The sequence below is a fragment of the Miniopterus natalensis genome, chromosome 9, assembly GCF_054644295.1.
Source record: "Miniopterus natalensis isolate mMinNat1 chromosome 9, mMinNat1.hap1, whole genome shotgun sequence".
In the NCBI taxonomy this organism is placed as follows: Eukaryota; Metazoa; Chordata; class Mammalia; order Chiroptera; family Miniopteridae; genus Miniopterus; species Miniopterus natalensis.
Window position 1 is genome coordinate 76,059,285 of NC_142089.1, and position 14,428 is coordinate 76,073,712.

General features: G+C 38.7%; 1 protein-coding gene across 2 annotated transcripts in view; it reads right to left on the reverse strand.

Moving 5' to 3' along the window:
* Positions 1-14,428, reverse strand: part of CDYL (chromodomain Y like) — a 153,799-nt gene that overhangs the window by 72,698 nt on the left and 66,673 nt on the right. The window contains exon 2 of one of the 2 annotated variants that reach the window (XM_016213003.2): positions 1,695-2,361. In XM_016213003.2, the coding sequence (XP_016068489.1) occupies positions 1,695-2,361 (667 nt within the window). Of the gene's footprint in view, positions 1-1,682; positions 2,362-14,428 lie in introns of both variants that reach the window. The other variant, XM_016213004.2, reaches the window with a different exon arrangement.

The following is a 14,428-nucleotide window of genomic DNA, read 5'->3' on the forward strand; positions in this document are numbered from 1 at the left end:
TTATAACAAAGAGAAAACTATATCTGAAGTCAGCAATACGAAGTCAACCCTGTAAATGAGCGTGCAAATTCCTTTAGATGAAGGTGAAACTTTTGGAATAGGAAGAGGCTCAGGATTTGGGTAAAGTGTGTATCTGAAAATCGCCAGCAAGATGGCAATTTACTGTCCAAAGGGAAACCCCCTATTTCAGCTTACCTCTTCACTGCTAGACAAGGGCCTAAGCCAAAACTTGTCAGATGCACCACAGTAAGATGGTCTGACTAGTGTATTAGATGAATTTTCTTTAGAGAAAAACAGCTCCTCCAAACAAATCAGGATCATTTCCTTTTCTTTTACATTATCTACTAAGCATTAGTTGAGGGAGACACACACAGGTGAGGAGAAAACTACAATCTGCAACATGGAGGGCAAGGAAAAAGGGTGCAGGAACCACTGGCCCTTGAACCGGAAGGAAGGTTCAAAGCTGATGAGGTAAACAAGGAGCAAAGGCGTGATGTTCCTGGGAGGGGATGGCAGGAGTACTGACTTGGAGAAATCGAGTGAGAAAGGTAGGTGAGGGCTCAGCAGAGTCACCTAGGAGCACACCTGCTAACTAAGGCAATGGTGGTACAATCCGATTGGCAACTGGGGTCTCCCTCCTATTCAAGAATTGATGGGAGCTCTCAAAAAGCAGGATGCAGGAGAGCAATTAGAAAAGCTATGGCAGGTAAGAAATCACTGGGGCCTAAAGTGAGGGAGGGCAACTGGGGCTTACTATCAGAGAAACAATAGAATCTATACAAATAGGTAGTTAGTTAGGCATTGGAAAGTGGAGGGAAGGAAGCTGTCTATGCTAATTCCCGCGTGTGCTGTCTTAAGAAATGGAGAGGTCAAGGTACAACCAACTAGGCTGTATAATCCAGGAGTAGCGGTACTAGGTAAACCCTTATTGAAAGGCATTTCTGATCATTTAAATGGGTTAGCAAAAAGAGGAACATGACTTCTAATCAACACTGGTTACACTTAGATTCTTTGCATGAGACTCAGCTGTCTAAGATGTATAAAGGCAGGTGGCTTAGGAATGAAACTTTCTGTAAAAAAAACCCACTAACATTAACCTATTTAGAGTGAGACACTGTTTAAAGCAAGTCAAGCCCTAGATGGCTTTGCCCAGTGGTTAGAGCATTGGCCCGAGGACTGAAGGGTCCTGGGTTCGATTCTGGCCAAGGGCATGTACCTAGGTTGCAGGCTCAAGTCCCAGCCCCAGTCGGGGCATGTACAGGAGGCAACCAATTGATGTGTCTCACTCTCAGATCAATGTTTCTCTATCTCTCCCTTCCATTCTCTCTGAAAAAGCAATGGAAAAAATATCCTCGGGGAGGGAGGGAAGGAAGGAGGGAGGGAGGGAGGGAGGGAGGGAGGGGGGGAGGAAGTCAACATGGTGGTAGTTTGTGGGTGGCAAATTAAATAGAGCTCGCCAGTGCTGATTATGACAGAAATGTCAAAGACTTCAAGAAAGGAGAAACTGATAAAATCTTTCAGAGGTTACATTAGACATCTGTTAGACTCGGCAGTTTTCCTGCCATCTAGAGTAGTACTGACGCAGAAGAAAGGAACACCTACACCCTTCTGAGAAATTACCAGCTATGCTGAGTTAATAGAAAGTGGCCATTGATAGGCATGGCGTCCACTGAACTGCTCACCTGGACACTCACCTTTTCCATTAACAGCTAATCCTGTGGCCATGGCTGCAGTCACGGGGCCAGACACCTGAGGCACTAGTGGGTGTATTCGGGGCCTGCTCCCCATTCTAGCTCGCTCTGCACCAGGGCCCAATAAAGCTCCGATGGGCTTTTCGGCTGCCACTTCTGGCGCCACCGTGTCCTCCTGACCCTGCTCAATGGAGTCCAGTTTCTCAGGGCTCTCACTCTGAAAGCCGTCCACTGTGGTCCTGCTCTTAATGGGACTCTTAGGCACAAGTATCTTTATCCCTGATTTTGCCAAGTCCATATTCTTCCGGTTTGAGAGAGATGGAGCTGTGTTTTTCCTGAACTTCTGGCTGGCAGCAAATAACTGACTGTTTTTGGACTCATGGTCTTTGCCAATCACTAGGGATTTAGGAGTGGTCTTAGAAAAGTTGCTGTTGGTGGATCTGGAAATCTGTTTCCTGGCATTGTTTGGAGAGGTCCTATTTGTTCTGGTTAGTGTGCTTTCTTTCTGCTTTTCAGTGTGGCGTCTGTTAAAATCATGAATATACTCCTCACAGTTCACAAGATGCTGTTCTGGTTCCCAAGTGTCATCCTCACTGTCGTAGCCTTTCCATCGAACCAAATATTCTGTCTTCCCTTTTTTGTTTTTCCTTTTGTCAACAATGCTTTCCACCTGTTTATAAAAGAATAGAAAAAAAGTATAAACATAATATCTAAAAAATATAAGCTCAATAACAAATCAAAAATAATAAAAAACCACAATAGTGAAAATGACCTCCTTTTCCGCGTGAAATCATCTGAAAATAGGAAAATAACAAAACATATACGATTTTTGCAATTTCCTTGAAATTAAGTCAAACAAAATGCTAAAATTTTAAGCTCAGAGCATATTATTTTGTGATTCAAAGGGGGCTCTTTTTTTATTTTTACATTAAACCCTGACCACCTGAGTTGAATTTCACAGTCACAACTGGAACAATACTAATCATCCACAGCCTTTTGCCTGGTCATCCTTAGGTTGCCAACAGCAATAAATTGGCTGTGGTATATGCATAAACCTATGAAGGGCTAAGGGCCTCTGAGGTGTGGAAATGGCTCACCGAGGAAACATCGTTGGGACATCAAGTATCCTTTAGAAGCACTCAGTTAAAATTAAAAGGGTTAACAGAAAATGTTATGGTTTATTAGTAATAAAATAGTCTAGAATGGTTATTTACCTTCAAATCTTGATTTTAACTAATTTTACACTAACATCTTTAAAAGAAGATGCTGTTAAACTTTGAACTGATGATCAATATATACCATATGAAATTTATGAGTTCATACCTATCCATAAAACATTATTAGAATCTCGTTATCTCTCCAGTTAACATAAAAACCATGGGCCTACTTCCCCAATGGCAGCACGTACCTCCATACCTTGTAAGTAGAGGGCTAAAGTCATACAGCTCTTTAAGGACACAAAGGTCTAAGCCTATCAATTATCATGAACATCAGTAAGTTTCTGGCAAAGTTATAGGTTAGGTAAGATGACATAATGGTATGTTTAGTTCTGAAACAATAAAGGCTAATTGAGTACAACTATAGACACTTTTGGAGAATGGGAGAATAACCTACCCTACATCTCCCCTACTCTCAAAAAGACCCAACACATTGTCAAACTCTCAAATATATTTACCTGTGATATAGAGAATTAGAGCCCTTCACTATAGAAAAGCCTAAAATTAAATCATGTTATTGCTCCCATTCAAAAAGGATTAAGGGGTAAAGAAAGGCCTTTTTTTTTTTTTTTTTTTAGCTGATGGCAGAATGCATGCCTAATAGATCTCCACAGAGTCGGTATGTAATCTCAGATCTGCATATCCAAGTCCACACAGTTCATAGTGTAACATGGAGAACTTTGAAAGTGATTCCCAACCCCACCCACTCCTCTGCTTGTGAAGAGGTATGTATAAGGGCAAAAGTATTTCAATTTAAATAAAAAGCATACTTCTGGAAAATTCCATGCAAACCAACTTCATGAAATAATTTAAAAGTTTTAACTACATGGGGTAAAGATTGTCTCAAGATAAAACTATGTTTAATACTATTTTTCTTTCTAGATCAATTTCCATTCCAGAAACATGAACATCCCCTTTTTCCTTTCTTCCATCCCCTTCAAGTTGAAGCAGGGGGCTGATGAAGCAGAATGAGTGTCTTTGCTGATATACTCCTGCAACCTTCACTTGCCAGTCCCCCCCAACCACCCTGCACCACCAGTCCTGCCTCTCTTTCAGGAAACCTAAAGGAGGTACAACAGAGACCTGCTTAGCAGCTGCGGTGGGTGTATATGCTATGTTTTCTGTATACTCAGTGGCCAGATTTTGTTTAGACACTGAAAGAAGGTAGTAATGGGAAATATTAAACCAGGGGTTGGCAAACATTATGTAAAGGACAAGGGCCATGTGGTGTGCCAGCCACTCAACTCTGCCACTATAGCATGAAAGCAGCCACAGACAACATGTAAATGAGGTGGCATTTAAACACACACGCACAAACTATTTATGGACACTAAAATTAAGATCTTGTAATTTTTAACTGTCATAAAATATTATACTTTTGATTCTTCTTCAACTATTAACAACCACCACAGGCCACTAATATCAACTTTGGACTAAACTGGGGACGTGGACACATCCCCTCCCCAATATAAGGACATATGTCCTCCTCCTCTGAAAGCTTAAACGTAAAGTCCTGTTGATTTCTAGTCTGAGTGGCTAAGATCAATTAATTTCTCACAAAAAGGTATCACCTGAATTCAACAAAATGTTTTACTGGTATATTAAGTCTAAAATTATTTCCAACAATCATAGTTGTGACAGAGGAAAACCAAGAGAGACACACATAAGTAAATCTTTCTTCAGGTTTTCCAAAGTTCTCCCTCTTCCGGCCAATATAACTTTCCGGAAAACAGTATCAACAAACTGTCTTCCTCAAAGTATATATGCAGATATCCAATTCTAGTTATAGAATTTCAATGCAGAGAATTTTATGAGTTTGTTTCATATTAGAAAAAAAAAAAGAATTTTATACAAAACAAACTCTTCATAGAAGTACAGAATTGCTAATTTATACTAAGATTTTTAAAAACCAACGCAAAATGAAGAAAGGTATGAAAATCTCATCCACATTATCTAGATACTGTTTTGCACTGTTACCCGCAACTGTAATGTGGAGTAAAATTCTGGCAAATCCAAATCATAACAGCCTTCTTTGAGTACCAATAGCACAGTAAACTGACCAAAGTTTTGTGTGTTTATTTTTATTTATTTTTTTAGAATTTCCTTCTAAATAAAACTCAGTCTAAAAAACCAAAATGTAAAATAAGTAAAACCAGTCTTTCCTTAGCATTACAACTTCCTCTGATGGTTTACAAAGCAGTAAAATTAATCAAAAAGGATCATTCCAAACACCGAACCCATTTTACCTACCTCAGAGCACAGTCCGATGTCTCTCTAGGCCCACGAATGTGCTAAAATGTGCTACAGGGTTGCAGAAGATAGAAATAAAAGGATGGATAAAAAGTTTGCTAACCCATGAATAAAAAAAATCTATGGAGAAACCGAAACTGCTTAAAGAGTTCAGTAAGAGAAGGAAAAAAGAGTAAGAATAACTGTCATTGTTGCAGTGAAATTCCAAATAGTCTGAGAAACAGTATCAGGGCAAGGCATGTAAATATACTGGCTTACAAGAAAAAGACCAAAGTTCCAAAATATACACAGCAGAAAAAGTTTGTCACATTGTATCATCAATAACTGTGTCAGCATCCATACTGGTTGCTGATATTTGTTCAGATGAATCCCAGAACAGTGGAAACAGGCTGCCAGGATAATTTTTAAACCACAAGCAATGGTGAAAGTTTTTCTTAGTTTCAGTCTTACACCAATGGCTGGGTAATTTGGAACAACAGAGCATCACTATGGAAAAATAAATAAAAACCCTGCTTATATCAAAGAATTCTTGTGGACCTTGGAAAATCAATAGCTCTTTAGATTAAGGAAGATCTGTCTTTCAACACCATTTGAAACTTGCCTTAACCAAGAACTGTTAACTAGTAAGAAAACAGGCAAACAGGCAGACAATTCTACTGCAAGAAATAGAGGAATAATATAAACATAACTATCTGACAGCACTAGAAAGAAACCAAGATCCCAAAACCAAGGAGATCGTACTCTTAAGACAAGGGAACTCAAAGACTTCTGTGCACAATCTGCTGCTGGTAGCACTCAGGCAGAAAGTGGAGCCTTACAGGCTTGTGTCAGAGGGCTGAGTCAGGAGTTAACAGAGTGGCTACAAATCTAAGGAGCAGATCACAGAGAGAAGGGTCCCATGGAAGGGGGAGCCCCCCAAACAACGTATCAACCCCTTCAAGTCTTCAGCAGGTTCCTGAACTACACCAGGACAGTGTAAAGCAATAACTGGTATGCTGGGAGCATCCAAAACCACCCCCAAGTTTGATGATTCACTAGAAGTATTCATAGGAATCAGCATACAGTCCCATTCACAGCTGTGATATATTACAATGGAAGGATATTAAGCAAAATAAGCAGGGGGGACCTTACATGGGATCAAGTCTGGGGGAAATGAAATGCAAGCTTACATGGGTTGTCTCCCAGTGGAGACACACTGAATGTGCTTCATTACTCTGGATACGAGTAGTGACAACACATGAAAAGTGTTATCTACCAGAGAAGCTCATTAGAGATTCAATATACAGGATTTTTACTTGGGGTTGGTCACACAGGCACCAGAGACCATCCAAAAGACTGAGAGTCCTAGCAGGCCTGCCTAATACATAGAAACAAACCCAAACAGGCAGGCAAACAGGGAGACAAAAAAACAAGCCCAAATTAAAGAACAAGAGAAGTCTCCAGAAAAAGAGCTAAATGAAATGGCGATAATCTATCAGATACAGAGTTCAGAATACTGATTGTAAGGATGCTCAACAGCATGAAAAAAAATATGGAAACTATGAAAAATGACCAGTCAGTCATGAAGAAGGACACAGCAGAAATAAAAAATACATTGGAAGGAATTAACAGCAGATTAGAGGAAGCAGAGGATCAGATCAGAAAATTAGGAGACTGAGTAGAAAAAAATCACTCAATCAGAGAGCCAAAAAGAAAAAACAATTAAAAACAGGACAGTCTAAGGGAGCTGTGGGACAACACGAAATGCAACCATATTCGCATCATAGGAATGCCAGAAGAGTTTGAAAGTAAGCAAGGGTTAAAGAACCTGTTTGAAGAAATAATGGCAGAAAACGTCCCTAACCTGGTGAAAGAAAAAGTCACATAAGTTCAGGAGGCACAGAGAGTCCCAAGCAAGAAGAATACAAAGAGGCCCATGTCCAGACACATGATAATTAAAATGGCAAAAATTCAAGACAGAGAAAGAATATTAAAGGCAGCAAGAGAAAAGCAGTCTGTTACCTACAAAGGAGCTCCCATAAGGCTGTCAGCTGATTTCTCATCAGAAACTCTACAGGCCAGAAGGGAATGGCATGAAGTATTCAAGGTAATGCAAAACAAGGATCTGAAACCTAGGCTTCTCTATCCAGCAAGGCTATCATTCAAAATAGATGGTGAATTAAAGAGCTTCCTAGACAAAAAAAAAAAAGGCTAAAGGAGTTTATCACCACCAAACCAGCATTGTAGGAATTGTTAAAGGGACTGCTATAATAAAAAGAAGAAATAGAGAAAGAAATATAGGCATAAAGATTTAAAATGGCAACAAATAAGGATCTATCAATAATAACCTTAAGTTAAGGGAGAGATCGACAGCTATATAGTCATAGTAGGGGACTTTAACACCCCACTGACTTCACTGGATTGAGCTTCCAGACAAAAAGTCAACACAGAAACAGGGACTCTAAATGGCACAAGATGGATTTAATTGATATTTACAGAGCATTTCACGCCAAAGCTGCAGAATACACATTCTTCTCAAGTGCACATGGGTTATGCTCAAAGACAGACCACATATTAGGAAATAAAACAAATCTCTACAAGTTCAAGAAGAGTGAAATAATATCTCAGATCACAATGGCATGAAATCAGAAATCAACTACAGCAAAAAACACTCAAAGACATTCAAACACATGGAGGCTAAATAGCATGTTATTAAACTATGAAAGGGTTACCAATAAGATCAAGAAAGGAATCAAAAACTTCCTGGAAACTGAAAATGCACACACAACAGCCCAAAATCTATGGGACGCAGCGAAAGCAGTCCTAAAAGGTAAGTTCATAGCACTACTGGCTTACCTCAAAAAGCAAGAAAAATGTTTAGTAAACTATCTAACTCTACAACTTGAAGAATTAGAAAACTTCCCTGTGAAGTCATCCGGACCAGGGCTTTTGTTTGCTGGATTTTTAAATTTTATTTTTATTACTGCCTCAATTTTATCAGTTGTTATTAGTCTATTCAGGCTTTCCGGTTCTTCCTGATTCAGGTTTACATGATCTCATATGTGGACTCTAATAAAATAGAGTGAGAAACAAAATAGATCCAGAGACATAGAAACATGGAACAGATTGATGAATCTCAGTGGAAAGGTGAGGGTGGGGGAGTGGATGGGGAAAGATTAGTCAAACAACTTATATGCATATATACATAACCCATGAACAACAGACAACTGTATGGTGAAGGCGGGAGGAGGGGGGGTTGTGGAGCAGAAGGGATCAGTGGGGGGAAAAAGGAGGGTATCTGTAATACTTTCAACAATAAAGATAAATTTTAAAAATTAATTAACACCAATTCTTCATAAATTCTCCAAATAATTAGAAGAGAGAACACTTCATAACTCATGCTATCAGGCCAGTATTACCTTAATACTAAAACCAAGACAAAAGAAAAGAAAGCTAGAGATCCAAATTGAATCTAGCAGTATATAATAATAATCATGATCAAGAAGGATTTAGCTCAGAAATGCAAGGTTGGTTTAACATCTGAAAATCAATTAATGTAAGATACTACATCAATAGAATAAAGGGGGAAAATTACATATTATCTCAGCAGACGCATAAAGAGCAATTAAACATTCAACAGACTGGGAATAGAGGGAATATCCTCAACCTGAAAAGGGCATTAGAAAAAAACACACAGCTAACATCATAACATCAAGCTCAATGGTGAAGGACTGAGTCATCCCCTCCTCCCCCACCAAATCAGAAACAAGACCTCTCTCTACTTCTATGCAATATTGTATTAAATTTCTATCTGGGTAATTAGGCAAGAAAAGAAATAAACAGGCATCCAGATTAAAAAGGAAGAAGCAAAATTATCTACTTGCAGATGACATGATCAATATAGAATAATGTTAAGGAAACCAATAAACACTATTAGAACTAACAAACAAGTACAGTAACATCACAGGCCACAAAAATCAATATACAAAAATAAATCTATACAGTAGTATACTGCATCAACTGTACACAGTAGCAGAGATAAAAATATGAAATTAAGAAAATAATTCCATTTATTATAGCATCAAAAAGAAAAAATATTTAGAAATCAATTTAACAAAAGAGATCCAGGACTTTTATACAGAAATATTTAAGTAAAAACATTGTTTTAAGAAAGTAAAGACCTAATTAAAATGGAAAGACATTGCATAATCATGGATCAGGAGATATAACAGTGTTAAGAACAACTTTAAGAAAGAAGAATAAAGTTGCAGGACTCACATTTCTGGATTTCAAAATCTACTACAAAGCTACAATAATCAAAAGAGTGTGGAACTGGCATAAATACAGATATACAGACCAACAGAATAGAACAGAAAGCCCAGAAATAGGCCCTTTCATGTAGGGTTCAAATTATTCCCTATAAGGGTACAAAGACCATTCAGTGGAAGAATCATGTTTTCAACAAATGATACTGGGAATATTGGATTCCACATGCAAAAGAATCAAGTTGGCCTCTTACCTCACACCATATACAAAATTCAACTCAAATGGATCAAAGATTTACATGTAAGAGTTAAAACTATAAAACTCTCAAAAGTGGATTAGGCAATGGTTTCACAGATATTATACCAAAAGCAAAAGTAACAAAAGAAAAATGAGTGGACATTGAAATTTTAAAAATTTGTGCTACAATGAACACCACCTAGACAAGCCACAGAATGGGGGGAAAATTTGCAAATTATATTGGATGAGACTTGTACTGAGAATACAAAAGGGCTTACAACCATAATAAAAAGGCAAGCCAGTTTAACAATGGCAAGTTATCTGAACAGACATTTCCCCAAAGAAGATACACAAATGGCCAATAAAAACATGAAAGTTGCACAACAGCATTAGCCTCAAGAGAAACACATATCACAACCACAATGAGACACCACTTCATAACCACCAGGATGGCTATAATAAAATAGTTAACAAGTGTTGGCAAGTATGTGTAGGAACTCGAACCCTCATATGCTGCTTGTGAGGATGTAAAATGGTGCAGCCACTTTGGAAAACAGTCTGGCAGATCCTCCAACAGTTAAATATAGCTGCCACATGACCCAGCAATTCCACTTTTAGATACCTACTCAAGAGAAAGAAAACCTCTGATCCCATCAAAACTTGTATATAAAGGTTTATAGCAGCACTATACATAATAGTCAAAAGGTAGAAATAATCCAAATGTCCATTAACTGATGAATAGATTAACAAAATATTACATGTCCATGTGAGGGAATTTTATTCAGCCATGAAAAGAAATGAAGTACTGGCACATACTAAAACAACATAAATGAATCTTGAAAACATTATACTAAGTAAAAGAAGCCAGTCACAAAAAATCCACATATATTATATGATTTAATTTTTAAGAAATGTCCAGAATAGATAATTTTAGAGACACAAAGCAAATTAGTGGTTACTTAGGGTTGGGGGGCAGAGAGGTAAAAAGTGAGAAGGAAAAGCAATGGAGGTGGGGCCATAAGCAGGTGACAGCTAATACAGGTTTCTTTTTTAGGTGATGAAAATGTTCAAAAATTGACTGGTAATGGATGCAACACTATAAACAAACAGTCAATAAATTGTACAATTTAAATGGGTGAACTGTTTGGTATGTGAATTAATCTCAAAAAAAGCTGTTTTCAGCCTGGCTAGGAATGGCTCAGCGGGTAAGCATCAACCTAGGATCCAGGCGATTGTGGTTTGATTCCCAGTCAGGGCACATGCCTGGGCTGTGGGCTCGATCCCCAGTTGGGGGTGTGCAGGAGGCAACCGATCAATGATGACTCTCTCATCATTGATGTTTCTCTCTCTCCCCCTCCCTTTTCCTTCCTCTCTCTGATATATAAATAAAGATATATTTTTAAAAAGGTGTTTTGAGAGGAATAAGAGCTAAAATATTTTTTTTTGCATCAAGCCTTCAAGAACCACAAAAGATCTGAAATTTTACCAATCTGCTGTCTACCAAGTTAGCTTTCAACATTTTCATCAATGCTGGTAAAATACAAGACTCTTCATCAGAGAAAAAATACTTTATTACTCATAGCAGTAGCAATTGTCTGAGTATCAGCATTTTATTGTGCTGATTACTTGAGCCCCGATTCCTACAGGGCAACATCAAGAGGTCCAGGTGACATGGCTCAAGCAGTCGGTTGCATTACAGGAAAGGAACCCTCGGCCTGGGAAACTGAATCTCTGTAATGATCTGTTAGCATGCCTGTCCCATTTCTATCATCCAAAGCTATGAGCAAATCTACCCTAAGGTCTGAAGGGAGACACTATCTTTGTCTCCAGGACTGTTTGCTGCACCAACATTATTGAAAAGATAACGCAGAACAAATGCAGTCAGAGTCTCTGCTCCCAAGACATACAAAACTGTAAGAAATCTCTTCATAATTCTCTCAAAAACATCCACTCCTTGTTTCTACACTGTGTTGGCTTCTGGAAAATTTTCCTCTAAGTACACTACTCCATCAGCTACTCTGATCAATCTGACCAGAGGCTGGGACCAAATACATTCAATTTGCCTCATACAACATTTAATTAAAGTTACTATCAACAGGAGTTCAAGCATCAAGCTAAGCCACACTACACTGCAATCTTGCCCTAAACTATGCTGCCTCCCAATGTCCTGGACCCAGCTGGCTGAACATATTCCATAAACCATCAGGGTCTATCTCAGAATCAGAAAAGCCAAATGGCTTTCAACATTAAGTGTCTGAATTGACTCTTCCTCTTGCTCTGGGGCAGGTACAAAAGGATGCATTAGTAATTGTGTGAACTTTGTCTTGACCCCACGAGAAGGAAATCCAGAGCAATGGTATCATCCGTAAAACTCTGGCCAGTGAACTGGGGCTGATTTCAGTATCTTCCAGTGCCAGGGTGTTTTTATTGCTCACTTCAGAGAAAATCAGAGACAAATTTCTGATCACCTTTTCTATGGCTCTCATTGTTGGGCCTGCAGGATGTATATACACAGTAAGGCAATTGTCACTCTAGGAACTTGCCCAAAGAAATTGAGATTTGCCTCATTTTGAAGAGATCTCCACAATCTTATGAGGGCTATATGACCTAACTGTTCTGTAAGCTTTCATGCAAATACAGTCCCAATGCTGCCCATGCTGGTCCAGGGAAGTGTTCACAACTAGTAGGGTTCCCTTAAGTGGTCCCTCTATCATGGGGACAACATAGTTTTCCAGCTGGCTACCAAGCTTAAAATCTACAACTCAGTTCAAATAATTGCGTTCGACCTGTCTCTGGAGAGACTGCCTCAGAGCCGTCAGTCCAACCTTTCCAGTTTATATACCCAATCATCCAGGTGGCATTCATCCACACAGTGTAACACTGCGGGCTATGAAAATGGTGGTGAGCAGACTTCTAGAGGTGTTAAAAGGTGTTTTGAGTGGCAGGTGCAGGAGCTGAAGCCATCCTATGCTGCTTTTGATAAGACTTCTCAGTATGGTTACAAGGAATACACCAAACAGTTGTCGAGAGCATTCTGGCAGGAATGACAGATTCAAAAGTTACACTTAAGAGCCTTGCAAAAATATGGGAGACCCACATCAAGGCTTTTTCATTACCGAGGAAGACTCCAGGAGTGGTTCTTAATGTCTCTCCCTTCCCAGTACCTCCTTAAGTATAATATATTCCAGGCCCAGGTGCCCTCCCCCTGACAAACACAAAATTGGTGTTCCCATTACAGTAGCCATTTTCACCTGTTCACCAATCATATCCTACCCACATCCAGACCTATTGCAAGGATGGGTCAGGTGCAAGAGCAATAAAGGCATTTCTATGTATGTAGCTTACATACATCCACGTCTTCCACTCTGGCCAACATGGGCCCTATAGGGAACGCAATGAGCAGCAGTACTAGACTAAGTGCTCATTATCCTAATAATCTAGGCCCCTATCAGTCCAGCAAAAGAATTCAGGTAGCTAGAGCAGAATGAAATTTAATTCTAAGCCCTCAATGGTGGGGGCTGTCACTCAGAGGCAACAATAGCAGCCTGGGGCTGCTGTTAGAGGAAAAAAGATACCCAGGAATGATCAGGATGAAATCCAGAATTTTCAAAATAGGCGTATAGAAAATCTCTTACAACTTTTGTCTTAATCATAACCCAGGAAGCAGCTGAGAGGAAATGAACCAGAGCCCTTATCACAACCTTTATACAGAGAAACCAATTCAAGATGTATTAAAGACCCAATTATAAAGGTTAAAACTATAAAGCTTTTGGCCCTAGCCAGTCTTGCTCCATGGTTAGAGCGTCAGCCTACAGACTGAAGGGTCTCAGGTTTGATTCTGGCCAAGTGTGTGTACCTCTGCTGCAGGCTCCATCCCGACCCCAGTTGGGATGTGTGTGGGAGGCAACCAATCAGTGTGTCTCCCCCCCACTCCCACTCTCTCTGAAATAGCAATGGGGAAAAAATAAAGTATCTCTGAAAAAGTAATGGAAAAAATATCCTCAGGTGAGGATTAAAAAAACAACAACAAAAAACTATGAAGCTGTTAGAGCAAAATATAGAACATCATCTTTGTGACTCGGGTAGGCAAAGGTTCTTTAGATCACAAAAAACAATAACCATGAAGAAAATTGATCAACCAGACTTCATCAAAACACAAGGTTGAAAAGATGTGTAAACAAGCCATAGATTAGATATAATATCCATAAAAAATCTCTCTAAAGACTAGTCCCTAAGACTAAGTCACACTTAGCATTCAATAATGAAAAGACCAAATATATAATGAAAAGACAAAATAAAATAGAAACAGATACACAGACACAGAGAACAAACTGATGATGGTTGTCAAAAGAAAGCAGGGTGAGGGATGGGAATTTAAATAAAAATTAGTTGATTAAAAACTACATATAAAATAATGACAACTTGAACTAATCATATTAATAAATGTAAGTAAATGGGCTACACCAATACAGTATAAAAAATAATGGTTGATGGAATTCTGTATTATTACATATTCATCAATATATTCTTGAAACAGGTTGGTAGAATTAAATTATAGGAATTTTCAATGGCCATGTTTTCCAAAGTGTAATGGTAACTTTCTAACCAAAAAATGAAGGAGAAATATTATGATTTAGATTATCAGCAACTGTAAATTTATGGTTATCCTCTTCCTCCCCAATGTGAGACTGAGAATTCTATAGGCATATCAATTAAATGGATGCCTTTTACCAAGTCATAAACTCATCTCTCTCCAATTTTGCTTCTGACTTACTCAAGTAAAAATGT